The sequence below is a fragment of the Leopardus geoffroyi genome, chromosome B2, assembly GCF_018350155.1.
Source record: "Leopardus geoffroyi isolate Oge1 chromosome B2, O.geoffroyi_Oge1_pat1.0, whole genome shotgun sequence".
Lineage (NCBI taxonomy): Eukaryota > Metazoa > Chordata > Mammalia > Carnivora > Felidae > Leopardus > Leopardus geoffroyi.
The window spans coordinates 94,909,925-94,934,787 of NC_059332.1; the positions used below are offsets into that span (position 1 = coordinate 94,909,925).

At 41.5% G+C, this 24,863-nt stretch overlaps 1 protein-coding gene and 1 long non-coding RNA gene across 5 annotated transcripts in view; one reads left to right on the forward strand and one right to left on the reverse strand.

Annotated features, from left to right (window-relative positions):
- Positions 1–17,793, forward strand: part of LOC123608786 — a 31,000-nt gene extending 13,207 nt beyond the window's left edge. The window contains exons 4-5 of one of the 3 annotated variants that reach the window (XR_006717438.1): positions 16,492–16,556; positions 16,938–17,793. This is a non-coding gene — a long non-coding RNA (uncharacterized LOC123608786). Of the gene's footprint in view, positions 1–5,956; positions 6,269–16,491; positions 16,557–16,937 lie in introns of those variants that run through there. The other 2 variants (XR_006717437.1, XR_006717439.1) reach the window with 2 other exon arrangements.
- Positions 3,005–22,209, reverse strand: POPDC3 (popeye domain containing 3). Of its 2 annotated transcripts, XM_045499169.1 has the most exons (4): positions 21,587–21,696; positions 6,254–6,990; positions 5,071–5,179; positions 3,005–3,821 (listed from the first exon to the last, which is right to left on the reverse strand). In XM_045499169.1, the coding sequence occupies exons 2-4, from the start codon at positions 6,736–6,738 to the stop codon at positions 3,534–3,536; spliced, it is 882 nt and encodes a 293-aa protein (XP_045355125.1). In that variant the 5' UTR covers positions 6,739–6,990; positions 21,587–21,696; the 3' UTR covers positions 3,005–3,533. The 2 variants fall into 2 exon arrangements, with proteins under 2 accessions (XP_045355125.1, XP_045355126.1); XM_045499170.1 differs by lacking the exon at positions 6,254–6,990 and having other exon boundaries at positions 21,587–22,209.
- Between the last annotated feature and the right edge of the window lie 2,654 nt (positions 22,210–24,863).

A 24,863-nucleotide genomic window follows, 5' to 3' on the forward strand; every position in this document is an offset into this window, starting at 1 on the left:
AACAACAGAGTGCAAACCAAGATATTGGATAATAGGTTATCTGTTCCTACCGAGGAGGGCTGGTTCCAGCCTGACACACAAGTGTGAAGATGGTGAGGTTCATCTCTGTACCTCCTCTTTCAACATCCCTTTATCCTGTTCTGTTTGTATTCCTTTCTCCTCATCCTAAACATGGTTAGATTTCTGGATAACTCATTTGTAAATTCTTCTTCTCCCTTCACCAACACGATTTGAGCCAAAAATTTACATCCCGTTTCTGTGTGGCTTTGTTCCCAGTGGACTTTCATGGTTAGATAGCATTCTGATAATTAACCCCTGCTAAGTTATCTAGCTGGTACTAACTTAAGGTGTGGATTCTCCTTGGGGAGCTCTGGACTTTAATACTTGAGAGCCTTCAGTTGTACCTGGCAGAGGGCGGCCATTGTGTTTGCTTGTGTGATGGCTGCCCATGATGGCTGTGCATGTCTGGGAGGCAGAACCCCCCTGACTATTCTTTCAGCTCATGCTGAACTTAATGAGCTCAGTAGCTCATCCAGACTAATGATTCAGACCTTGTCACATCATCATACTTAAGGCAGATGCTAATATACAGAAAAGTAATGTACTTTACATAACCCCAAATACTTCTTCCCTCACCCTCCTTGCTGACTTTGCCTCCTAGGTCACTGAGAACGTAGAAGTAATTATGAGAGAACTTTCACAAGCTCCCAGTACATCTCTCACTTGCCAGCAACTGTGCTCCCACTTATTTTCTGCCTGCTCTCCTTCCTAATGGTTGATTGTCCATGTTCCTATTTAAGGTCACTGGATCCTATTATCACTCACCTGTTCAAGGTCATCCCTCCAGCAATTTACCCCTCTTTTCTGGACCAGGCCCATCAGCTTACAAATATACTATTATTTCTCTTATGTTCAAAACAACAACAACAAAACGTCCTCTTTCTTTAAAAAAAATTTTTTTTAACGTTTATTTATTTTTGGGACAGAGAGAGACAGAGCATGAACGGGGGAGGGGCAGAGAGAGAGGGAGACACAGAATCGGAAACAGGCTCCAGGCTCTGAGCCATCAGCCCAGAGCCCGACGCGGGGCTCGAACTCACGGACTGCGAGATCGTGACCTGGCTGAAGTCGGACGCTTAACCGACTGCGCCACCCAGGCGCCCCAAAACGTCCTCTTTCTTGACCCCACTTCCTGCTCAGGAAGTTTCTACTTTCTGTCACATCAAAACAGCTTGAAAAGCTTACTTATACTTGCTCTTCCCACTTCTTGCCTCTCATTTCCCCTCAACCTACTTTAGTCGAGTGTTTGTTCCCAATCACTCCACTGAAATTGTTCCTGTCATGTTCACCAGTGACCTCCATGCTGCTCAACCCCGGGGTTTATTCTCAGCCTTCATATCACCTGACCTGTCAGCCACATTTGAGACAGTTCACTGCTCCCTTCTCCTTGAACACTGTCTTCACTTGGCTTCCAGGCCCCCAACGCTCCTGATTTTCTTCCTACCTCAGTAGCTGCTCCTTCTCGTGTCTTTTGCTGTTTCTTCTCCATATCCCTGTCCTCTGAACAATGGAGCACTCAAGGAAAGGTCCTCCAACATTTTTTCTTCTGAATCTACACTTAGTCCCTTGGCCATCTCATCTACTTTCATGGCTTTAAATGTCATCTGTAGGTGACATACTCCCCAAATCTTTATCTCTAGCCTAGACCTTTCTCTAGAACTCTAGACTCATCCAACTATTTATTCTACATCAGTGTCTCGTAGTAGGCATCTTGCGCTTAACTTTGATCTCCCCTTTCAAGTCCGCTCTTGTCCCCCTTTCCCCCAGGCTAGTCTCACTAGGCTAGCCAATGCAATTCTATTGAATAGGGCAGATCACACCATGCTTCTAGTTAAAATTCCCCAGGGACATCTGGTCACTTTCAGAATAAAAGTCAAAGTCTTTACTGTGACTTGCCCAATTACCTCTTTGCCTTCTCTCCCTAGTGCTCATTCCGCTGTAGCCATCCTGGCCATCTAGCTGCTCCTGCTCATGTGTAAGGGTCTCCTCGTTTGCTCTTCTGTTTCCCGCAGATTGCTCATTCCCCAGATGTCTGCATGGATTGTTCCTCTGCTTTTTTTCAGGTCTTTGTTCAAACGTTACCTTCTCATTCAGGCCTTCTTTGACCATCCTATTAAAATTACAGTGCTCCTTCCCACCCACCTTCCCTAATTTATCTTTAGGACACTCTGACTCCAGCCTTTTCTGTTTTATTTTACTATCTGGTTCTCTTACCCCAAGAATGAAAGTTCTATGAGGGATGGAATCTCTGTTACTTGATACATCCCTAGTGCCAAGGTCAGCACCTAGAGCCATTGTAGGTGCTCAATACGTATTTGTTAAATGCATGATGATTTATCTTTCTACCTAACAACATGGCCTGCACATGATCTCCAGAAAATGAGTTTTCCAAAGATAAGGATCAGATTTGTGACTGAGGATCTGTTAGCTCTCTTTACAATGCTGAAGGGACTGCTGTAGGGCAGACTCCCGTATAGTTTTCGTTGTTGTTGTTGTTTTTACTTAGAGAGAGGGAGAGAGAGCAGGGGAGAGGGGCAGAGGCAAAGAGAGGAGAGAACCTTAAGCAGACTACATGCTCAGCTTGAGGTAGGGCTTGATCCCAAGATCCTGGAATCATGACCTGAATTGTCACAACCTGAGCCAAAATCAAGAGCCGGTCAACCGACTGAGCCTCTCATGTGCCCTGGCAGACTCCCATGTTTGTGTGGTGAACAGAGCATTCACTGTGAGTCCCTCACTATCCAGCCAAACCACTTACTCCTGCTCGTTCAGCTAAGCATGTGAAATTGAAATACCACAGAACGCTTTTACTATTTGTTCATGGGTATTCTTTTTACTCAGTAATTATCATGGAGCTTTGTTTTTCATGAAATGCCTTTTTAAAAATATGTTATTGTAAAGACGAAGCTGATAGATTACTGCAGCAATAAAGTAGACTTCAAGATTGACATGCTATCATCTCTTGCGTTTATTATACTCTCCACTCATATTAAATAACTTTACATTTAAAATAAATAATTGCTGCCCACCACAAGACTACATCTTGCTTTCCTCAGAGGCTGTAGCAAAAAGTGAATTCTGGAAACACTGATGTGGACGGTGGCAACCTGCTCTCATGCTGAGAGTATGTTCTGGCAGCTTCTTGAGAAGCAGTGCCTAACTCAATAGGGCAAGACATAAGATCTGAATAAATCTGAGGAAATATTCGAGAACGCAAAATTTCATTTCCCAGTTCTGACACAGAAAAGGACAAACTTCCCATAGTTATTCATCCCCCCCCCATTTATTCCAATAAGAAACACAGAGAAATTTGTAAACTTTATTCGCAACGCAAAAGTTGAGATGAATAAAGCAGCTGGCAGCGGCACCTTGCCTCAGAGTCTGAGTTATAAAAATACTGGTGAGCACAATTCGCTGTATTTCATTTGGGGAATGATGAAGAGAGTCTTTTTATAATTAAAAAACTTCACACTTCAAAGTAATTTATCACAATACGGTCTGGAGTTCCGGAAATGTTCTGTCAGGGGTGATTTGGGTAGTTTTGGACTTGACATTTGATAGAAGTTGGGTAACCGAATATCGTAGTGGTATGTTTTCCCTGTATATACTCTGTCATTCAAGGCATAGAGTTTATCTGCAATGTCACTTCCAATTAAAACTGAAAACAGGCGGGAGATGTAACGATGCTGAGCGAAGAGCAAATATAATTTCTTTCTCCTCCAAGACACATATCGACAATCAGTCTCTGCTGTGAGGGTCACCTACGAAAACGTAAGGCCACAGAGAAGACAAAGATTAGGAAGCAAGACAAGTTCTGCCACTTCTTTTTTGCCCCAGTTTTAAATTAATTTCACTGGCTGATTTTTTAGGTTAAAAAAGTTCACTGACCCACAATATATGGTAAAAACAGAGAAAAACTACTATATATATTTATACTACATATATATGTACATATATATATATGCACATATAATTTATAATGCAAACAATCACAATGTTGTGCCCGTTTCCAATTTAACTATTTAAAAAAAATTTTTTTTTTCAACGTTTATTTATTTTTGGGACAGAGAGAGACAGAGCATGAATGGGGGAGGGGCAGAGAGAGAGGGAGACACAGAATCAGAAACAGGCTCCAGGCTCTGAGCCATCAGCCCAGAGCCTGACGCTGGGCTCGAACTCACGGACCGCGAGATCGTGACCGGGCTGAAGTCGGACGCTTAACCGACTGCGCCACCCAGGCGCCCCCAATTTAACTATTTTAAAACCTGCCTTTTACTAAAGTGAGAGCTACCTGATGTGAAAAACTAATAAAGTTGGCTAATGGTTAGAGAAGTATTTCCAAGTCAGCCCCCCAAACTGCAGACATTTAACTCTAATTGTTTCTGCAGTACAAAGCACAATGTGTTTACCTATTCTGCATATGTATATGATTTTATATTTGTATACACACATGTATGTTGCATGTATTAATCAATACACCATAATAGGTAGAATCCATTGAAATGATTACCTTTCAAAAGTACCAGACACAGTAGCAGAGTAGTGACAGTAAGGTTGCCATTTTTTTTCTCTTTTCTTTTTTGCTGGAGAATAACTGAAATCTATTAGCATTTAAAATTTTAAGCATCATTTACTTTGTAATAAGGGCAGACTTTAAAATGCTTGGTGTTTTTCTCAACCGTCAAAATGGCAGTGTTTACAGTCAAATCTCAATTAATCATATTTTAATCCCCATATATGCAGTTAAGCAGAAGAAAATTTAAGAATATCTTTCATAGACTCCTTTCTGTCATACACAATGCCCATTCTTCTTCGTGTCACTGGACCTGTACAGGGACAGTCATCAGCAAGGGTCAAAGAGAACCGGGAAGTCGTGTATCCTGCAAAGTACATTCCAGAGTTGGGTATAAATTATTGCTCTGTCACCTGCTGTTTTGTTTGTTTGCCTGTTTTTAAACAAACGTTGTTTGGGAGAGGCAGTGTTCACTGTGGGGCCCAGTTATCCCTTACCTGAAAAATGCCTTCCTCTGTGGGTCTCAGGGAGTCCCACTCGGGAGAATCCAGGAACTGGAAGGGGAAAATGTAATGCAGAAATTCGCCGTCAACGGTCACTCGGATCCTACCCAAACACAAAGAACATCACTTATGAGAGAAGGAGAAAGCAAGCACATGATTGGGGGCAAGTGCAGAGTGCAGTATTTCAAATCTCTCATAACCTTTTTGGCTTTTAAAATTTCGTAGGATGAATCTTAAACTCATGCATGCTAGTAAGTGACAAAATCTGTAAGATTCATGGACTGATATTCCTCACACAGTTAGGATTCTGGAATATTGGTGAAATTCATCAGAAACTATGTCATGGTGTACCTTGATGACATGGGCCCCTCTGTGTGCATACGTTATACTTCCAGAAAAAGTTTCAATGTGCTCAGTCAGATTTTAAATTTAGTAGAACACTGAAGAACATAAAGGAGTACTACTGTAAATAAACGACTCTGTAAACTAAATGTTTACACTTCTTAAAGACATGAATCATCACATTATTGTTTCCTCCCCCAAACTTTGTTTTCAAAATTTACATACAAATATAAATATAATATATATGTGTATATATATGTATGTATATATATGTATGTATATATATGTATGTGTATATATATGTATGTATACATATATATGTATGTGTGTGTGTGTATATATATATATATGTACACACACACACACACATACATATATATGGTGCACCCCCTGCTTGTAACAAGTGGGCAATTCTAGAATTCTCCGAAAAACATCGATCATTATAAAGCTTAAATGTTCTATATTACCTAAAAAAGCACCCTATCAGAGACTATTTAAAGTACTTTGCATGCCAACGTAAGTATTCTGTTCATTCAAGCTGGCATCATCCTCTTCCTGACCCTCTGTGATTACCTTGGAAACAAACAGCACATGCAGACAAACCCATTTGTTCATCTTATTTCTAAGAAGAAATATTAAGGCTCTAGATTATATCCTGCTTCAAGTAAATAACAGCATGCACTCTAAATGCCTACGTATGTGTCATGGGGTTTCTCGTACCTCCCAGTGCCACATATTATCCTCTGTTGAGATGGAAAAGTGCAGCAGAAAGAAACACCAGCTCGTAACTAACAGAGGAAATAACTGAGATAGAGCAAGCAGCAAGAGTACAAACCTTCCCGAAACAAGAAGGGAGAGCTTATCAATGGAGGTTTTCCCCTGCATGGCGTAACAGTGTTCCTTTTCCAAAGTAACCACTTCAGAGCTCAGAGCAATTGTTCTGAAGACAGGCAAAGAGGTCCCCAGAGGCTGGAAAAGGGAGCTGTACAATAGCTGGAATTCGCGAGAAAAAGTTATGCTGCGAACTTGATAGGCAATGTGGACAAACTGCATGAAGCAGATGACGAACAGTACAAAATTCCAGGAAAATATGTCGGCTGCACAGACGTCGACCCAAGCCCAGACGGCAGAGCAGAGAAAACCCAAACCCAGCAAACTGAAGACGTAAAGGAGCCCAAAGAATCCACTGCCACCCATGAAACCTACTACAAATAAAATACTGGCGAGATGATAAATGGCTCCTTCGGCCTCTTCCTTCCAGGTGCTGCAGACTGGGTGCTCATCTATTAGGTTCTTCCATAAGCTTGAATTTCTTTCCATGGCGGTACTACTGTCTGGTTCACTTTTCCGTGGACGTCGAATGATATCGAAGCAAGTAATTAAGTCCTTCACTTTTCCATCATCAGAGTTTCGCAAAGTGTTTAGAAAACCCGCGAAAGCCTGGGCAATGGAGTTGTAGTGATTAAGGGTTTTGTGTGTATGGATCTTGAGAAACTAAAAATCCCATGCTAGCTTCTTTAAGTTCATTTGGGCTCCTGATTTAGATCTAGTCCACAAATGTTTTGTGGTTTCCTGGACAAGAAAAAAGGAAGGATCTAATTACACAAAAATCGAGAGGTATATTTAATGAATCACCAGCATTCAAACTGACATCCTATTTTCTGTGAAGTTGGAATATTTTAAGCATGAATGCTGTCAAATGTTAAGTTTCTAGGATATAAAATTTATATATTTAGGGTTATGCTTAATAATAATAATAATAATAACAAATTATTTACAGAATTTTAGTATTTGTTAGAATTAGCTACCCACATATTTTCCTAGGAAACTAGGTGCTATAATCAACCAGTCTTCATAATAATAGTTCGGTGTACCTCAGAATCACTTATGACAGTGACTAAAAATACAGATTCTAGGCTGTTTCCAGGCATATTGAGTCAGAATCTCTGAGGGTGAGGCCTATGTGTTGGTATTTTGACAATGCCCCCCACATGATTTTGATATATCAACCCATGGCATTTCATGGCCCACCCTTTGAGGGATAACTGTTTGACAATGGTATTTTCTCTTTACAAATGAAGAATTCAAGGCTCAGAGAGGTCAAGTAATTTATCCAGGTCGCACAATGGTTGGGGTAGAGCAGAACTTCAGCACAGAAGCCTGTATGCTGGATCCAAACATGTGGCCTCTCATGAAAGATATTTTAAGTTAGGCACTGTAAGGAGCCCTGATAAAACAATAAACATAAGGAACACATGATTAGGTGTTGGATTTTAAGAGCATAATAGTAGACTATGAATATGTTTAATGAGTTAGATAAAAAATATTTGAGAAATGTAAATTCAGTTCTACTTTACTGTGTTAGAGCCTGTCTCAGGTCAAAGGTTGAGTCCATGTAACTAAATAAATATTAAAATTCCTGCTACTTACACATTTATTTACCAGATGGTCAAAAAATGTTACCGACTTGTTCCTCTGCGCATATATTCTCTACCCTTTGAGCCATATGGTAAGAATGCTAATGTGTGATCTGAGTCAGGAGGGATTTAACCAGGATGATAGAGCTGTAGGATGTGCATCATTTACCACCAGGTTTCTTAACAATAAATAGTTTCGGTGTGAAGCATTCATCAGATTGAATTTTTAAGTCATAATAGCATTCAGAAGGCTTGAACTTGAGTGCTATATTTAGTGTTTTTATTTTGGGGCTAGATTATCTCCAGAACACCTGTTAATGAAGTATCAGATAGCACAGATCTTGTCTCGTAGGAAAAAACAAAACAAAACACATAGACGTGAAAATGACTTAGCTGAAGTAAAAAAGGGAACAGTAAGTATGATCACCAACAGGACTGGAGATAGAAATAAAGGAGCCGCTGTTGTTGGTTTTTCATCTTGGACAGTGATCCTTTTCTCAGCAAATAATGACTTTAAGAACACTGCCAGGTGAATCATTACAAAAAGAAAAACCAACAAAACAACAAACCTATAACTTACACTGTTATTTTTACTTAAGCTACTTTCCAAGGCACTTTAAACATCCCGTGGCCCCTAATTACTGCCTCCCCCTGTCACTCTGTGAGATGATGAGGTTCGGGGCAGACCAGCACCCTGAACATGTTTAATTTCTCCTCTTTAAACACAACACAAAATTATATATACTACTGGATATTCACAACAAAGAAAACAAATTTTTAAACACAATGAGCAGTGATAACGGCAAAATACCAGACTGCAAATGTCAGTCTCCCTGCTGTTTTACTTTTAAAATGAGGGTGTTTTAAATTAATCAGTTCCTCAGGATACCAAACGTAGCCACTAAAGCCAATGTTAAAAAGCACTGCTGGCAGGGCTCTGAACTTCGGTTTGAACTTCCTTAAAAATTTATAATCCTCAACAAAAATGTTAAAATGATGCTAATAGAAAAAGGCCATGCAAAACCCTTGTGGCAATTCCGAAAGGATCTTATGGGAATCTTGTGCCCTGAAGACCCTGACTTGGGGGATAGATTGGGCCACCTGCATTCCAGGACCGTGACCCATTATGATCACAAGCACCACGCTTCCGGCCCTTTCCAGTGGCTCCTGTTTCCAAAAGCTGCTACCAAACCATCCTCCTATCCTTGACACTGTATCGCTCAACTCAGAGTGCTGACTTGCCCTGATTAAATTACTCCACACCCAGCCTTTCTCCACATGGTGTTTTTATTCAGTCACCAACACAGATGTATTTTATTAGAAGAGAAAGAACTGACAGGGGCAGGTGACGGGCATGAGTGTTCCTCTGACATGTGCCAGCAGTACTATAGGAACGCCGAACATGATTCATCAACCAGCTGCCTGCTTGAAAGGCCTGGAGGCCTTAAGTCATGTTTTTGGGTAAATAAACGCCGAAATGCCAGAGGGGCAAGATGGATTTCTCAGGCAAAAAAAGCCCATCTTCCCTGCAAAAGCTAGCGCACGGACATACAAAATGATGGAGGCAACATTAAGTGCAAATAAACACAGCAATTCCAACCTGCCACTTTTCTACTCTTTAAATCGTATGGCCCTGAGTTATAAAGGAATAAGGAAATTTAATGGAAGGTACAAGGGTGCTACCTGAAATGTGACATAAGCTTGGTGCCAAATGATTAAGACTAGCTCAGAAATTGCACGTATCTGTTCAGAACTCATACATTTATTATCTCATTGCATCACACTTGTTGCCACGAGAGAAGCAGAATCTAAATCATCATGCCCTGCTTACAAATGGAAAAAGCAGGCCACAGGATTGTCTGAGTAACTGGCTTCAGGCAAAAGAGGCAGTAAGTCACAGCAGCAAAGGAGAAGACCCTCTCCACTCAGCTCCCTGCGCTCTCCACCAGGAAGTGCAGCCTTTTAAGGCTGTGAACCTGACATGAATGTGTTGGGAGACAGTGGGATATTCCGTCAGGACGGGTTTGCCAGGAAAATAATAATTCTAACAGTGAATATTTAAGATCTTCCATATCCACTCGCACTGCTCAATCCATAATGTTTAGGGTAGAGCCAGGGAAATAGACATAGAAAGCCGCTCATGAAATAATTTGCTCTGTTATTCAACATTGACTGACCGCCTCTCCTAGACTCTGAAATTCTTAAGGGGCAAAGACAAATGGTTTTGTATTTCTGACTCCTGGCATGCAATGAATGTTGATTGAATACGCTGGTTTCAGGGTGCAAGGACTCTGCCTTCTCCGTTCCTACTCTCTATCCAATTTAATGAATGTTGTAACATCTTCTGCCACCCAGGGGAAAAGAAGCAGGGAATATCTCAACATCCAAGACAGTTCAGTACAGAATCACTAAGGAATTGGGACACTACTTATTTAAATGTCTGGCACAGCTCCAGATTCATAGGGGAATCCTTTCGTCTTCCTACAAATTGAGTTCCTTTAGAGCAGCTGAATACTTAATCTGATTAAAAACAACAACTCTCATAGCTAGTGGTATTGAGTTAGTGTTGGTTGCTAGGCAACTCAGAAGATAAAAATTCCATCAATATTCTACCAATTAATTGGAAGAGGTCCTAACTTTGGCATGTGTTTCATATGCAAAATCATAATTTACTTAAAGCTGGTTTTCTCTACTTCTCCTCAAGGAGGTACATTTACTCAGGACTTATGTGCCAGATATACTTAAAAACTATCTCATTTAATCTTCACAACAAGCCCATGAGAAAGGTATTATATCTCAATCTTACAGATGAGGAAATTAAGACTTAGAGAAGGTAAGTAAATTGTTCAAGGTCACACTGCTAATATTGGTACTAAAATTCCACCCAGTTCTGCCTGATTCTGAAGCTCACAGTCTACACCACATTTATTATTCTGCTTCCACAGCACCAGGATTTAGAAAACATAGGCATTAGTTTCCTCCTTGCCACCTAGGTGAACCCAGGCATGTTTATTCATTAGTAAAACAGAGGTAATATCACCTATTCTGTCTACTCTGACGGGTGCTAGAAGATTCAAATGAGAAAATCTATATTAAAACTTCGTGGCAAATTTTAAAATAATATAGACATGGAATCACTGTACTTGTTGCTTATATTTTACAGAGCTGAGCCATTCGCAGAATATAGTTTTTAAAAACTTTCTTTCACCCAGAGGATTACAATTGAAGACAGACATACAAATGTTACTTTTGGCTGCTACCCAACTTTACATTTTAAATTCTAAATTTACTCATTCCTGCAGGGGCGATCTCTTATTCTTCTCTATCTGTGTCCTGACCTCCTACTGCTGGTAGATGTAGTCCCATAACCAGCCCACCCTTGAGTCTTTACTCTCCCATGGCCAAGAAGCCAGTCTCTGGAAGCCAACAATAATCTTCTACCTACGATTAGTGTTTCGGGCTTCCCAGCAGATATCCTCAAACCACTTACATCAGAATCACCTGGGTGGCCTGGTAGACTATCCCTTCCCTGGCCCCATGCCAGAATCACTGAGCTGGGAAGGACCTGGAAATACACCTTTCTAATAAGCTCCCAGTTGATTTTTATGCACACTAAAGTTTATTCTACATTCTACCTTTATTCTACATTGTTCCTGAATGATTTCTGAATTATTCTTGCTTGTTTGCAGGACCTCAGCTTTGTTCATTCCTGGCTGTGCTTCTATGCTGATTACTTTGTGTGTTTTTGATCCCTCACTGTCTGCCCAGGGTGGTAGTCCTGGTGTTAGGGCACCATTCTGTGTCTAGTGTGTTCAGTTAGCATTATTACTTAAAAGAAAGGTTCTAGTCTTAGCTGTGCCCCTAAATAGCTGTGTGACTGTAATCTTTCTAGACCTGTTTCCTCGTTGGTAAAATGAAAGAGTTGGACAAAATAATGTGAGGTCCCTTTTAGCTCTAAAATAACATGACTCTAGATGATAAGGAATGGGAGACTTTCTAGCATGAGTTAAAATACAGAGCTGAGTGGTAGAACTGAATTAAGACTGTAGATCTTAACACCAGGGTTGTGAGAGAGGCCCCACTCTCAAATTGCTTACTTAATTACTTACAGCCTGTGCTGGGGCCCAGGCACTGGCATTTTCTGATGTACAACCAGGGTGAAGAACTATCAAGGGGGTTGAGTGAGAGACACCAGAACATCCTGTGGAGCAAAGGATCTAATTTTAATTTGCTGTAAAGGTACATTTTCTCCTTCTGTGTTCTCATTTGCATGCTTTGCTCAGGTGAGGAGGCATTTTCCTTCCTCAGCACTCATCATTCCAAGAGGGCTCCAGGCTGGTGGATATTCTGCAGTAGCCTTTCCTTAACAGGGTGGCCTGAAGTGCACCTTCTAGCTCTGAATGTTTATGGCCTTTATTACCTGTCAGCATGGTTTCCATCACATGTTATATTGACCATGATATGTATTTCCTTTTTAAATTTTTTTTTTCAACGTTTATTTATTTTTGGGACAGAGAGAGACAGAGCATGAACGGGGGAGGGGCAGAGAGAGAGGGAGACACAGAATCGGAAACAGGCTCCAGGCTCCGAGCCATCAGCCCAGAGCCCGATGCAGGGCTCGAACTCACGGACCGCGAGATCGTGACCTGGCTGAAGTCGGACGCTTAACCGACTGCGCCACCCAGGCACCCCTGTATTTTCTTTTTAAAGCATAATAATTTGTTTATTCTTTTAGTCAGGGTACATGGTCAAGTAATTTTCTAAAAGAAGTGAACATAGTATTTTATTTTATTTATTTAAGTTTATTTATTTTGAGAGAGAGTGTGTGCACACTAACACGGGCAGGAGAGGGGCAGAGGAAGAGAGAGAGAGAATCCTAAGCAGGCTGTGCGCTGACAAGGCACAGCTCGAACTCACAAACTGAGACAACGTGACCTAAGCTGAAATCAAGAGTTGGACGGACACTTAACTGGCTACCCAGACACCCCAAACATTTTAAAATATCAGCTTTAATGTTTGGTTATTTTATGTGTGTGTGTGTATGTATGTATGTGTATATACATATATATATAGAAATATATATGGAATTTCCCTCTATCTAGAACACAGCAAGTCCTCAATAAATGTTCATGGACTGATAAGGACAAAAAATGCTTGGGTATAAAAGCCGTGTTCGGAATACAGTTTTGGAACAAACAGGAAGCCCAGGTGAGATCTAACCAATACCTGAATCAATGATTTATTTGTTAGACTAGAAAGAAAGGAAAGCATATATTATACTATGAGGAAGAAGTGACAGGAAGAAGTGTTTCTATTGAGACAGAGGAACAAAGAAGGGTTGAAGACCCTTTGGAATTGTAAGAGATACCAAAGTTCAGAAAGAAATTAGAGGAAAGGGGAACACGGTTTTATCCTCAAGTAACCTAATACTCTTGGTCTAGCAACATAGTTCACAGCAGAAGATAAGGGGGAAGATGGAGGGATCTTTAGCATTTACTATTACGCAGAACAATACTTAAGAAATACTGGGGTTGGCAAGATTATCTAGAAAGTGAGTGCAGAGAGAATTGAGAGTTGAAATTAAATGCCCATGATCAGAGGGCTTAGAACTCTAGAGGTGTGCTGTCCAATGTGGTAGCTGTTAGCCACACGTGGCTGGTCTGAATTGAAATGTGTCATACACATGGATTTCAAAGACTTAGAGCAAAGATAAAGAATGTGTCATTAATAACTTTGATCTTGATTATATGCTGAAATGATAATGTTTTAGAAATGCTCGGTTAAATAAAACATCAAAGTTAATTTCGCCCTTGTCTTATTTTTCAATGTTGCTACTAGAAAATTTAATATTGTGGGATGCCTATGTGGCTCAGTTGGTTAAGCATCCCACTATTGATTTTGGCTCATTTCACGATCTCATGGTTTGTGGGTATGAGACCCGCACTGGACTCTGTGCTGACAGCGTGGAGCCTGCTTGGGATTCTCTCTCCCTCTCTCTCTCTCTGCCCCTCTTCTGCTTGTGTGCATGCATTCTCTATCCCCATCTCTCAAAATAAATAAACACACAAACAAATAAATAAATAATAAAATTTTTTAAAAAAGAAAATTTTAAATTACATATGTGGTTCACATTATATTTCTCTTGGACAGTGCTGGTCTAGAGCCTCTCACGTAACAGAGAAAGGAAATGAAAAAGATTTGGCATGACACCGTGCAAACAGTGCATATGTATAATGTATAATATAAGTGCATAAATATGGAAGAATTATCTAAGATTAAGAACAGAGTTGATATAAATGTAAATGATATTGGCTACAATATTCATATGCTACAGTCATCAGATGTTATCCATGGCATAGATATCACCATCTGGTTTCTGCCTACATAGGTGGCCAACCCCACTATAGCTCTTGGCCTCTTTATCCTACCAAGGAAGTCGCTACTTTTCCCTCTTGCCAAGCAATTCTATCACAGTTTTATTTTTCACTGGAAATCTCAGACAGATAATCTCCTAAGTTTCATAGTGGAGACTGAATTGTGGCCTTCTGGATTTCATAGGGTCCATACCAGCCTTTGCTTTCATATAACATATGAGTTTCTTCATGCACCATTAGGCTCCTTAGGCTAGAGTATGCCTTTGACCTTCCATACCAATGAGAGGTTGGCTTCTCTTGAGACTTGAGAAAATTAGAAAACATGCCTACAGTCTATGCTGGACTTCTCGGCTTCTCACGTCTTATCTAAAGTCCATTGATTAACTCCATCTGCGTCTGATTTCTCACTTTATCACATAGGCAGAATTGTAAGATGGCGCTCAAGATTCCTATCTCATTGGTGCACACATGCTATAATCCTTTATCCTTGAGTGTGGCAGAACATGAGATGGGACAGATGCTTTCTTGATTATATAACATGATACAGTAAATGATGCTGGAATAGTCACCTGTGATTATATTAAGCTACATAAGACTGTAGAACTGGAGAGGGACTGAAAATTAGAGATACATGTTCCTACTGGCCTGGAAGAAAGCAAACACCATGTTGTGAACTGCTTACGGGAGCAACAAGACAAGGGATGGTTGGCAGGCTCTGTAAGCTGAAAGAAGTCCCCAACTAACAGTTACCAAGAAAATGGGTATGTCAGTCTTACAACTGCAAGGGGCTTAATTCTGCCAACCATCTGAAAAGCTTGGAAGAGGACCCCAGACTCTAAAGGGGAGTGCAGTGTGCCTGAAACCAGGGTTGTAGGCTTTCAATGCCCTGAGCAGAGGATCCAGTTCAGCCATGCCTGGACTCCTGATCCACAAAACCTGTGTGATATTGAGCGCCCAGGGTAGCTCAGCTGGTTAAGCATCCGACTTTGGCTCAGGTCATGATCTTGCAGTTTGTGGGTTCGAGCCCTGCATCAGGCTCTGTGCTGACAGCTCAGAGCCTGGAGCCTACTTCGGATTCTGTCTCCCTCTCTCTCTGCCCCTCTCCCACTCGCACTGTCTCTCTCTCTCTCTCTCTCTCTCTCTCTCAAAAATAACATTAAAAAAATTAAAAAACAATAAAATAAAATCTAAAAAAAACCCAACCCAAACTGTGTGATAATGGATTTGTGGTGTTTTCAGCCGCTAGTTTGTGGTACTTTGTTACAAAACAGTAGAAAACAAAAAAACACACACACAATTATGAGTACTCACTATGCACAAGGCTTTTCATTAATCTAATAATCTACATTTTATGATGGAGTTGGAATACAGATCAACGGAGCGGAAGACACTCAATCCTGGCTAGATTTAAGTCTGGACAATCAGATAAGAACAGTAATACTTTTAAAGAATAGGGTGTGGAAAACAAGACACTGAGAGATGCCCTGGGAATTACATTTATTCACTGTGGTTCCCAGGACTATATTATAGGTTCTCCCTTCATGGAATCAGATAGCCCCAACACTATAAATTTCCAGAATCATTATGTCATTCGTTCACAACCTCTAGAATTCCTGGAATACCACGTTTCCTTGGGTGACTTCCAGCTTCGTCAGTTCTTGGTCAACTTGAGCCATACATATGGACTTGATGTCTACAGACAGGGCAAATACTTGAGGTCTCAGACATATCTGGAGAGTCACACTCAAAGACAGACTACATTCAGAGAGCTCTGTAATTCTTCTAATTGTGTGACTCCGCCAAGTTCAGAGGAGTTGAGCAATGGGAAATTAATGCAGTATTTAGTTGCCATCTTCTTTAACCTCATTTACTACTATTACTACTACTATCACCAGCATCTAACAGTTAACTGAACACTTACTATGTGCCAGACACATTTCTAAGAATTTTAAAATATTATGAATATTATAATTTAAAATATTAAAATATTTAAAATATTAAAATATTATGAATATTATGAATCCCCATGACTTTTTGAAGTGTACAGCTTTATTGTTCCCATTTTACTGATGAGAAAACTGAGGTACAGGGAAGTTAAGTAAGTTGCCTAAGGATACACAAGTGATGCAGCCCAGATTCACTCCCAGGCAGACAGATGCAAATAATGCAACATTTTGCCCTTTTAGCTACTGTGACACACTGCTTCATGTACAGTTTGGAGTCTAAGTATCTGGACTTACTGGAACAAATCAAACATTCTTGGTTTCTCCCTTCTGTTCTAGATTCAATGAACTTACATATCTTCTTAAGAAATTACAATTTTTGAGCAACACAGATGGATGGGAAGGTGGGTCCTATGTTGAATCACTGTGTCCTATAACTGTTGATTTGAAGAAACAACAGTAAACCGATTCTTCTCACGTATGTCATTTGGTCGCTTGTAATAAACAATCCCCGGGGCGCCTGGGTGGCTCTGTCAGTTAAGCATCCGACTCTTGATATCAGCTCAGGTCATGATTTCTTGGTTTGTGAGATCAAGCCCTGCACCGAGATCCGTGCTGACAGGACACAGCCTGCTTGGGATTCTCTCTCCCCTCTCTCTCTGCCCCTCCCCCCACTCTCACACACATGCTCTGTTTCTCAAAATAAACATTAAAACAACAACAACAACAACAACAACAACAACAATCTCCATGCTCTGCTTCAAGCTCTTCTGACTTCTCCACAGGCTAGAAATGGCACGAGCAGGCCATCCCTTTCTGAGCAGCTGCTACCAAGTCAGGCAGAAGTTCACCGGAGATTCCTGATGAAAGCACAAGACAAGCCGGACCCATGGATCCATGAAACAGTCTCCCCTTGATATGAATCAAAGGTAGACACTTCCCCTTCCCTTTCTTCCAAGTGACTTATATGCAACAAATGAACTCACTTTTCTTATGTTTATTTAGTTCAGGTCCTCATGTTTCCTCCTGGCAAACACGCCTATCAAGTTCATGTGACCCAGCTAAATGGCTATGGTCATTTTTTTCTGGCTAAATAAGCAGGTGGACCACACACCAGGGTCAGTGATGTTTGAAACCAAACCACCCACTACTAGTGCGAAAAGGAGCACGTGTGCAGGGTATGGTGATTTCCTTTCAAGGTGTTTGCATGGAGGCAGGAGCTTTCTCTTTGACTGTGGGAGACGGTTCCCTGTTTGGTCCTCAATCCACATGCTCCTCAATCTTTCCATTTCTTCTCTTTCTTTCAGCCTTGTTATTGGCTTTGTAATACTTGAAGTTATTCCAACCATAGAGGTTTCTCTTTTTGCGGCACTGCCTGTGGATAAGCAATGTGGATTATTCCCTTATTTCTGCTGCTCGGGAAATATACAAATTCTCTTGATTCTTTCAGAATGTTTGATTATTTCAAGTTTCTCTTCAATATGGAAACTTTCCTTTTGCATGCACTATTTGACATTATGAATCAAGAGGCTTAGACATGCTTGGTATGCTAAAGGAGTGGGTTTTTTTTTTGTTTTTTTGTTTTAATTTTTTTTAACGTTTATTCATTTTTGAGAGATAGAGACAGAGTGCGAGTGCGGGAGGGGCAGAGAGAGAGGGAGACACAGAATCCGAAGCAGGCTCCAGGCTCTGAACGGTCAGCACAGGGCCCGACGTGGGGCTCAAACCCACAAACTGTGAGATCATGACCTGAGCCGAAGTCAGATGCTTAACCAACTGAGCCACCCAGGCGCCCCAAGGAATGTGTTTTTATACAGAAAAGTTCACAGGTGCAAAGGAATAGCAAAACACAGGATAATGTGTGGTGAACCAAGGTAGCTGGTAGATGTTTCAGGTATATGTGTATTTGTGTTTTGTGTACTCCTACCTAGCTTAGGTCAACTGGCTATATATAGCTTAATGCGTCCACCTGGTATTCTGGCTGAGTAAATGATGCATGAGCAAGCACAAAATGTGTGCTATACTCACATTGTTCCCTGTGATTTCAATTGCATTGGCATTGATGCTTATTTTCAAAACAAACATAATTGTGTTATCAACTTTCAAATGGCCAGGAAAATATTAGGAATATGCAATAATTCAATAAATCCCTGCCCTCCCGGAGCTTGCATTTTAGTGAAATTCAAATGTTGCTACAATTTAAGCCTACTCTAAATTATGAGATCTATCTTAAATAGCTAAAAATATCTCTGATATGCAAATAAACTTAGGCTACTTAAAACTCATTTAAAGTCAGTTGTTGCATACTAAATTTTTAAATAAATACTGTACTACATTTTAGGAGATCGTCTAAAGTCTTAAAAATCAAATGCAAACAAGCTTGTTTTTTAGAATATCCACCAAAGATTGAAAACAAACAAACAGGCAAACAAACCCTAGAACATTGTTATGTGTCCCTGGAGTAGCACGTAACACATTAATACATATATATTAATTAATACATGATCCATATCCTTCTATTTGTATAAATGAAAATAAAGACATAGAACCATCTTAATGTCAAAGATGATGATTTCTGGATGGTGGGATACTACTTTACTTTTGTCTTTGTATATATCTGGATTGTCTTCATTCTTTATAACAATTTCGTAAAATAAGGTGATTTTGTATTAATTTGAAAATTTTTAAATACAAAAATCCCGAATAATTAAAACCCAGGAACCCAACAACCAGAAGTAAAAAACATCACTGTCTTTCAACAAATCTTTTTTATAATAAAAAAAATTTTACAAAAAACTGAAGATCACCATGACTATTCTCAGGTACCATTCTCCACCCACTCACTCCTTATATATAATTGTGTTTACCCTTCCAGTCCATACAAAATAATTTTAAAATTGCAATTTAAAATGAAATGCAAGATTAGAAATGTATTTTATGTGTTTTTTCCCAGATCCATACTTAAATTTTTTTTCTGATGAATAATTTTAAACATATATAAAAACAGAGAAAATACTATATAATAAATCTCAATACACCCATTACTCAGATTCAACAATTATCAAGATTTTGCTACACAGAGTGTTTGAAATTAAAAGCAAAAACTGTAACTACTGTTTCATACTATAGTTTGCTCAGTCCATAAACACAACACCTACTAAGGGAGACAGGGAAAATGACGATTAATTGTGCTCATACTATGTGCCAGGCACTAGGTCTTCCATTTACTGACCCTTTAAGGAGTCACAAAAACTGTACAACTTTAGTAGTTTTATCAGCATTGCTGGGAGTGAAAAATGAGGCTCAGAGCAATGAAGATTTTTGCATAGGCTCAACCAGTTGATTGTCTTTCTAGAACCCATTTCATAGTGTGTATGAGAGTCACCAGAGATTATGATTCTGTTGAAGAACACAAAATGAGAATATCTCACTTTGGGTCTGTGTGAATCAATCCCTGTATTCTTTGGGTTGGAGGAGGATCCAGTATTGATGCAGGGGCTTTAAGTCAGCAACTTTTGTTTTTTTATTTAATTTTTAAAAATACCTGTTAAAACTTTTACTTTAAGACATTTTCCTATAACTACTTAGATAAAAGAGAGAAACATTTCCCCTTTTCCTTTAAAAAGTCAAATTAATGATTCAATATACTCTTGTAAACTCTTACTCTCTATAGCTCATAATCACTGTTGACCAACAACCACAATTGGGAAAAACAATTTCAACTGCAATTTGCAGGCTTGCAGATCTACCATGGAGATTTCCAAACCAGTTTTGAAACTTCTTACCTGCCATGTTGCTTACGTGTTGTTACACTCATACATTACAGCAAACACTTCATAACCATCCCAACCACTCTTGAGCTTGACTATTTTAAGATAAGCAGATGTGAATGCTCCAGTGGGTCAATGCTATTAGTCAGTCTTGCCATAAGAAGCATAAGAGTTTGGTTTTCCATGACACATTTTTATTTAATGGCATAGAATGTCACCGTTTAGAAGCACAGGATGCACAATGATTCAGCTATTTTGAGACACTGTGGAGACTGCAGAAACTCAAGTATCCAGTGCCTCCCAGTTTATGTGTATAAAATTTTAGGACAGAAAACTGTCTTACTCTAGATTGCAATTTGTATGTGTATCCTTAACTCTCCAGTTTTGAGAGAAGGAAGCCTTAAAGATCATCTGGGATCAGCCAGACCTCTTCATTTTGCACATGTGGAAAGAGAGCCAATTTCTGTTTTATTTATGTCTTCTTTCACATAGTCCTTGTTTGGTTTTCTTTTGCCACAAAGAACAATGCCAAGTTACTGTAGTGTACTGTCACACAAGGGACATGAGCATGCACCAGTCCCTGGTAACAGAAAAGAAAACAGCCACCACCAAACCTTAATATAAGCAGAGACCAAGAATTTTTCAAGGCTGCCATAAGATGCAATTGCTCTGTCCAAGCTTACAAATTCAAAATACCTAACTACAAGAGTTAGAATAAAAAGTCCGGAAGGGAGACTTCCCATTCTTGCCGCTGACTAAATAAAATTATGTTCAAAAGTGGGCTTCTAATTCTACTTTTCCATTTATTATTCACATGTAGAACTTTTTCACTTTTTGCAAATGTCTTCTGGCTAAAACCAAAAAAAAAAAAAAAATTTTTTTTTTTTTTTTTTTTTTTTTTTGCCATTGTCCCATTACTGTGCCTTTAATCTTTTTCTAAAATACAGACCCTCAAAATGTATTATACCTCTGTAAACGACCTTGGTGGTGGGGTAATTTAGTGGTTTTGTTACCCCCCTCCTTTTTTTTTTTTTTTTTTTTTTTTTTTTTTTTTGCAAGGAGAATCCCCAAATAGAGAAAACAGGTCAGCGTGACCTTTGATGAGGCAGCTTTCCAGTGTTCCCAATTCAGTGTGAAAACACTGACCCTAGTCGGGCCCTTTGCAGACGAGGGACAGGAACTCCCTACCGCTGCACGACTTCCCCAAGGTGAAGCCTAAGACGGTCAGGGATCCCCTTGGACCAGCTTTTCTCCCTCGGAAATTCGGTCTCTTTCCTTGGGCTCCAAGGTGCCTGGGGCAAGAGTGAGACCAACAGAAGATCCGGGGGAGAGACTCGCCCCCAGGGCAGACGACAGGAGTTCCCAGCGGCCGGCGCGCGCGGAGCCCGCAGCAGCGGACCCTCAGCCGGCGGAGCTGCGAGCGGCGCCGCCCGAACTCCCGGGCTCGAATTGGCTTGAGCGGGGCCGGGAGCGGAGGGGCGGCGCGGAACACAGCGCGGCGAAGCAAAAGCGCTCCCGGGGGTCGGCGGCCACACAGCCCACACCCCGGGGCGGGGCCGGGGTGGAAGCCGCGCCAGCAAAGTTGCAGTGAAGCGCGAAAGGTGCGATGGTGCGGACAGCTCCCGGGAGGCGGCAGCCGACGCGCCCGTGGCTCCCCTCCTTACCTTTCCTTCCCCGGCCCTGCGCCGAGCTCCGGCCTTGCGCCCTCAGAAGTTTCCCAGCCGAGCACGCTGGGCCCGGCTGGCCGGCGCCAAAGCCCCGAGCGCCCGGCTGGCGCGCTCCTCGCCGCCCACCCGGCCGCCGCCGCCCGCCCCGCGCCGGGACGCACAGTGACCGCAGCCCATTCCGGTGCGGCGCGGCGGCGCGGGCGGGGGCCGGGCACGGGCGCGCGCCCCGGGGCGCAGGGGGAGGGCGGGGGCGGCGGCGGCCGGCGCGCTGGGGCCGGGGCGCCCGAGCTTCCCGGGAGCAGACGGCGCGGCCACCAGCTTGTAGGACTGCCGATAGACCGGGCGGCCGCTGCGGACCAAAGTTTGCAAAGACGGGTTTCCCGAAGTGGAGACTGATCACGGTTAGAAAATAAGCCTAGCATTCGCTGTTCTACTAGGCAGAGAGCGTTGGAATTGATGACTGGGATGAAAAGCAACTCTTTGTGTGCCCTCTCCTCCCCGCACGCCTCACCCCCCACACCACAAACAAGATGAGATAAATGACCACAGTGGAGATGGAAATTTGGGGTGTATAAGACAAAGAAAGGTTAATTTCTTTTTTTAGAATTAAGTTTATTTTGGGGCGCCTGGGTTAAGCTTTGGACTTGGGCTCAGGTCATGATCTCACGCACTCAGGTGATGATCTCACGGGTTTGTGGGTTCGTGCCCTGCATCAGGCTCTGTGCTGACAGCTCAGAGCCTGGAGCCTGCTTCAGATTCTGTGTCTCCCTCTCTCTCTCTGCGCCCTCCCTGCTGTGAGCTCTCTCTCTCTGTCTCTCTCAAAAGTAAATAACATCAAAAAAAAAAATTTTTTTTTTCAACGTTTATTTATTTTTTTTTGGGACAGAGAGAGACAGAGCATGAACGGGGGAGGGGCAGAGAGAGAGGGAGACCCAGAATCGGAAACAGGCTCCAGGCTCCGAGCCATCAGCCCAGAGCCTGACGCGGGGCTCGAACTCCCGGACCGCGAGATCGTGACCTGGCTGAAGTCGGACGCCCAACCGACTGCGCCACCCAGGCGCCCCCCAAAATTTTTTTTAAATAAAAAATAAAATTAAGTTTATTTTGAGAGAGAGATTGCAAGTTGAGGAGGGCCAGAGAGAGAGAGGGCAAGCCACAATCCTGAGCAGGCTCTATGCTATCACATGTCAGGGCAGAGCCCAACCCTCATCTGACTGAGCCACCCAGGAGCTAGGGAAGGTTAGCTTCTTGATTCAAATCAGTGGGCTTCTCAAAAAAAAGCAAATGGGTGAAAAGCATAGACAACCATAGAAGGAACAATTTAAAAATACAAATGATTTTTTAAAAAAGTTCAAATTAGTATTAAACCAAATGCATGCAGTTTAAGGCAAAGCTCAAATGTATTTTTCCTCCTATGAAATTAGTGAAGTTTTGTTTTGTGTCGGTGATCAAACCATAGGGTGGTCCGTGAGGGGCCAGCCAAACACATAACTTGCATAGGGATTTCTGGTCCCTTCTCTTGGCACCCTCACTTGCCCTTCGTATAACCACAATGGGGACAGTCATTCCAGAAACGAACATTTGCTGAATAATCAATGTCTCTTTCTGTCCCCAGAATAACTGCAAAAGTAGTTAATATAAACTGTAAAATTAACCTCCTTTAACTGTGCTGAAACTGAGGGTAAAAAAAAAAAAAAAGCCATATTCCTACACACTATACACAGTTAGAAAGCAGTCCACTGCTATGTCTTTGCTCTTACCTTCATTCTAGAGATTTACTCAGAAATGTTGAAATAATAGTTGGAACTGGGTCTAGTCCAAGATTTCCAATATGTTTATATATTTGAAATATGGCCGGGGAAATGAGAAGGTCACACGTTTTGATACCAGATGTACGCTGGGCTTAGACTTCACTTCTTATTTAATGTTGCACATCACATTTTTTAAGGATTATGTTCGATTTAAAAACTCAGAAGCAGCAAGGATGTGCTTGTATGACAGATGCTACGGTGGCCCCATGATTCCCGTACCTAATGGTTTCACACCTTTGTGGGATCCCCTCCTTTTGAGTGCAGTTGGGACCTGTGACTCACTTGTAAACAATAACTATAGCACAGGTGATGGATGTCACTCCTGTGACTCATTTACATTACAAAAGACTCTCAGTAGAGACTGCCATCTCTGGCTTGATGAAATAAGTGGCCTTGTTGGGGAAGTCCATGTAGCAGGAACTGTAAGTGGCCTTTAGGAGCTAAAAGCAGCCTCCAGCCAATAGCCAGCAAGAAGCCAAGGCCTTCAGTTCTACAAACACCAAGAAATGAATTCTGTCAACCATCTAAGTAACCTTGTAAATAGAATCTTCCCCAGTCAAGCCTCCAGATGTGAGCGCAGACCAGAGGATACCTTAACCGTGGCTGTGTGAAACCCTAAGCAGAGGATCCAGTTAAGTCGTGCCTGGACTCCTGACCCGCCAAAATTGTGAGTTAATAAATGTGTGCTATTTTAAGCCATTCAGTTTGTGGTAACGAGTACAGCTTATATGTGTTGTTTAGATATTCAGCATGTTAGTACACATGGTATTGTGCCTTCCTTGGAAAATTTTGTGTTAAATATTGCTGCTCTTTTGCATCCTGATTTTTCTCTTTATTATTCCTTCACATACATATCCCTGCCTGGATCTTCGTTGCAGAGTCTCTCTGAAACAAAAACTCCAATGAAATGATACCCTATAGATCAAGCACAGGTCTAGGGCTCCCTAGGATTTCCAGCTGCATTTTTTTTTTATTTTAAAAAATTTAATTTAACGTTTATTTATTTTTGAGAAACAGAGAGAGACAGAGAACGAGCAGTGGAGGAACAGAGAGACAGGGAGACACAGAATCCGAAGCAGGCTCCAGGCCCTGAGCTGTCAGCACAGAGCCTGACGCGGGGCTTGAACCCACAAACCATGAGATCATGACCTGAGCTGAAGTCAGTTGCTTAACTGACTGAGCCACCCAGGTGCCCCTTTCCAGCTGCATTTCTACTTCAGAGATTATGTGTCCACAATCTATAGGTTTCATCCCTTCAGGTCCTTTGGGATATTCTCTTGGCTAAGCCTCTGAGGCTGGACAGAACCACAGTCAACTGAGCTCATGCAACTCAGAGTTGCAACAGCAGTGTGAGGAATACTGTGATAAAGAAATTAGGAGCAGATTAAGTACTGAACCAGGATTCATTTAATCTACTTACTCTGGGAAAGCTTTAATATGAGGCTTCCAGAGTCTTCCTCTTT

Excerpts from the sequence above, each read along its gene's own strand:
- POPDC3 (XM_045499169.1), bottom strand. The coding sequence starts at position 6,738 with ATGGAAAGAAATTCAAGCTTATGGAAGAACCTAATAGATGAGCACCCA. Across the intron at positions 5,180-6,253 it reads TCCCTTCTTGTTTCGGGAAG|GATCCGAGTGACCGTTGACG; the intron begins GTTTGTACTCTT and ends GTGTTTGGGTAG. Across the intron at positions 3,822-5,070 it reads CAGAGGAAGGCATTTTTCAG|GTGACCCTCACAGCAGAGAC; the intron begins GTAAGGGATAAC and ends ACGTTTTCGTAG.